Raw genomic sequence first — 3734 nt, 5'->3', positions numbered from 1 at the left:
GTAATAAACATTTAATTGATAGTAAATGTTGTTTTTTTGGCGGGGGGATACACAGACTAACACAACGACATTGCCATAAAATTAGGATGGCATAAACAAATCAGAAAATCAATTAACTAAATGTTGACTACAAATTATAATGAACAACAACAACAACGAACACCATACATAATTACTTAAAGTTTTATATGAGACTAAATTATACCCCATCCCTCTCTCTCTCTCTCTTTACAGATAACTACGTGGTAATAACATTTTTCCCATCCATCCCCAACGAATCTCAGGGTAATAGAAGAAGCAGAAAGGAAAAAGAAGGCTGGCTGTGTGGTCGTCGGTCACACATACACATTCACTCAAGGCATACTAAAAACCAGGGCGTTGACTTGTCTACACCAACAATAACGACCGAGGAAAATCCGATATTCCAACATGTCCACAACACCAAAAGAAAATCATCATCAGCCTCACCATGCCACAGTTCAAAGTCATACGATTTTGACCCAACTGAAACAGGCTTCGGCGGGAGCAGCCTCAGGATTTTTTACACGAACCATTACCCAACCATTTGATGTCCTCAAGATACGATTCCAATTACAACTGGAACCCGTGAGTGAGGATCATCCCTCCAAATACCGTTCATTGGTACAGGCCAGTAAGCTAATCTACAAAGAAGAAGGTCTCTTGGCCTTTTGGAAGGGTCACAATGCCGGCCAAATGCTCACCATGCTCTATACGATATTCCAATTCTGGTCCTATGAACAAATCGATTTGAAGCTACGTCAATACGAATATTTGGATCAAAATAAAAATACAAGGCATTTTATTAGTGGTGGTGTGGCTGGGTGCGTGGGAACCACAATCTCAATGCCATTTGATGTGGTCCGCACCCGGGTGGTGGGTCAAGATCCAAATCGTAAAAGCAGTGTGATACACATTATTCCAAATATTATCAAAACTGAGGGGTTCTATGGTCTGTTTCGTGGTCTCGGTACGACACTGATACAAATTGGCCCTCTGATTGGCTTCAATTTTGCCTTCTATCACAAGACCAATGATCTGTTTATGAGCATGGCTGAACCACCCAATCATCATTTGCCGGTGGTGGTGCATTTGTTTACTGGCGGTGTGGCCGGTGTGGTCTCCAAGGCCATTGTCTACCCCCTGGACTTCATTAAGAAACGTCTACAGCTGCAAGGTTTCCAAAATGCCCGTCGTACCTTTGGCCGCAATCAAGTGTGTTTCGGTATTGGTGAATGTATACGGCTGACCTATCGAGAAGAAGGTATCCTGGGCTTTTACAAAGGCATGAATCCCACACTCATTAAATCCGGACTCACAACAGCGCTCTATTTTAGTTTATATGATATTTTCAAAGCCACCTTTGTACCCGAATTGGAATCTGACGACTCATAGATATACTCTCCTAACTGTTATACTGACTTTATACGTTTACGTAATTAAGTTAAATTATTAATTAAATCTATACTTCTTACAACAACAAATAATATATGACGAAAGATGATATTGAAAAAAATACTTAAAAACAAAAACACAGAAACTAGAAAAGAAAAACTATGCTACTCAGATGCTTGAAATGTAACTTTAAGACAAATATATAAATAAATAAAAAAACAGGAAAAATTGCTCTATATTTTAAGAATTAAGGTTTTAAGAATTAAGGTTTTAAGAATAGGGGTATATGGGGCTGACTTATTGTTCTATGAAAATGTGAAAAATACAACTTTTTATAAAGCGAATTAAAAAAAAGAAGTTATAGTTGACTTTTGGATTTTTTGTAATTCCTTTCTTCAACATGGGATCCTTGAAAATTGTTTTTATATTAAATCTCTCATTCCTCCCTTTGCAAAACCTCGAAATATTTACCAGAGACCCCTGAATACGTGAGCTGTTCGGAAACTTCTTAGCCGGTCAATGAAAGAGAATATTTAGTTTATCAAAAATATTTTTATTTTTCAATATAACCTCCTGAAACTTCAATACACTTAGTCCAACGCTTTTCTAGCAATTTTATCCGTTGAATAAAATAGTTTTCCTCAAGGTTTTCGAAATAGTGGTTTATAACTGTAATTACATCTTCATTTGAGGTAAAACGCTTGCCAGCAAGGATTTTTATACCCTCCACCATAGTATGGAGGGTATATTAATTTTGTCATTCCGTTTGTAACTCATGGAAATATTCATTTCCGACCCTATAAAGTATATATATTCTTGATCAGGGTAATATTCTAAGACGATCTAGCAATGTCCGTCCGTCTGTTGTAATCACGATATCTTCTGAAGGAATTGAGATAGGGTGCTGAAATTTTGCATAAAGTTGTCTTTTGTCTGCAGGCAGGTCAAGTTCGAAGATGGAATATATCGGTCCACGTTTAGGCATAGCTCCCATATAAGGGTATCCGCCAAATTTCAGTAGTTTGGGTATCTTGAGCGCGTTTTCAGCCGAATTCGCTGAAATTTGGTATATTGGGTTCTTATTGGGAACTAAGTGTCTCCACAAAAAATTATAAGTATGGGTCCACTTTTTCTGGTTGCCCCCATATAACGGTACCTCCTAATTTTCAGTATTTTGGGGGTTTTGGTCGTATATTTCCACCAAATTGGCTGTAATTTAGTATTTTGAGTTCTTAATTGGTACTAAATCTCTCCACAAAAAATTATGAATATAGGTCAATTTTTTCTGGTACCCCCCCATATAACGGTACCCCTCAATTTTCAGTATTTTGGGGTTCTTGAACGCGTTTTTCAGCCGATTTCGCTGAAATTTGGTAGATTGGGTTCTTATTGGGTACTAAATATCTCCACAAAAATTTATAAGTATAGGCCCACTTTTTCTGGTAGCCCCCATATAACGGTACCTCCTAATTTTCAGTATTTTGGGGGTTTTGATCGTATTTGTCCGCCGAATTGGATGTAATTTAGCATTTTGAATTCTTTATAGGTAATACATCTCTCCACAAAAAATTATGAATATAGGTCCATTTTTTCGGATAGCCCCCATAAAAGGGTCCCCAAAATTTTCGGTATTTTGGGGTTCTTCAGCGCGTTTTTCAACCGAATTTGCTGCAATTTGGTATTTTGTAGTCGTATATGGTAACAAATCTTCCTACTAAAAATTATTAATATTCGCACCCTTTTTGGCGTAGTCCCCATATACCCCTTTTTATATTAAATTAGTTATCTGATTTGTTCTGCGTTTTGGGTTTGGTTCTAAGACTCGGTTGTAATAATTTCACCTGCGGAGGATAGAACGTAAAGTTAGATTATGTACTATATATGAACTATAGCCCGGATTTAGGCCTAGCCCCTGTGTGGGACGTGCCAGAAGGAGTGGACCGATATTTCCCATCTTCGAACTTGAACAAAGTTTGGAATAAATAATAAGATAGGCAAAGTTTGGATGAAATTAAAATTTTCTGAAATGGATTTGGTCCAAAAAAACGTGGGGTCTGGAACCAATATTTCGATGAGGCACATTTTCATCATTAGCTATAAGGCTGAGGGTATAATTATCCTTTAAAAATGTCTAAAATTTTTATTAAGGTTTACATAATCCGTTTTTAGAAATGTCGGTATAGGTCCACTTTTTGATATGTTTCCTATATTTTCATTTATAGTACCTGTCAATATAACTATGGTGGAGGGTATCCAAAGTTCGGCCCGGCCGAAGTTACCGCTTTTTCACTTATTTTTATATTAAATTTCTCATTCCCTTT

General features: G+C 37.0%; 1 protein-coding gene across 1 annotated transcript; it reads left to right on the top strand.

Moving 5' to 3' along the window:
• The first annotated feature begins 429 nt into the window (after positions 1-429).
• LOC133338082 (mitochondrial thiamine pyrophosphate carrier) lies at positions 430-1413 on the top strand. Its single transcript, XM_061546265.1, has one exon. It carries the CDS (start codon positions 430-432, stop codon positions 1411-1413), a length of 984 nt encoding a protein of 327 aa, XP_061402249.1.
• The last annotated feature ends 2321 nt before the right edge of the window (positions 1414-3734 follow it).

Source organism: Musca vetustissima, unplaced genomic scaffold (genome assembly GCF_032173495.1).
Source record: "Musca vetustissima isolate MV318-11 ecotype Yass unplaced genomic scaffold, APGP_CSIRO_Mvet_v1 utg13226, whole genome shotgun sequence".
Lineage (NCBI taxonomy): Eukaryota > Metazoa > Arthropoda > Insecta > Diptera > Muscidae > Musca > Musca vetustissima.
This window is presented reverse-complemented; position numbering and strand designations above follow the sequence as displayed.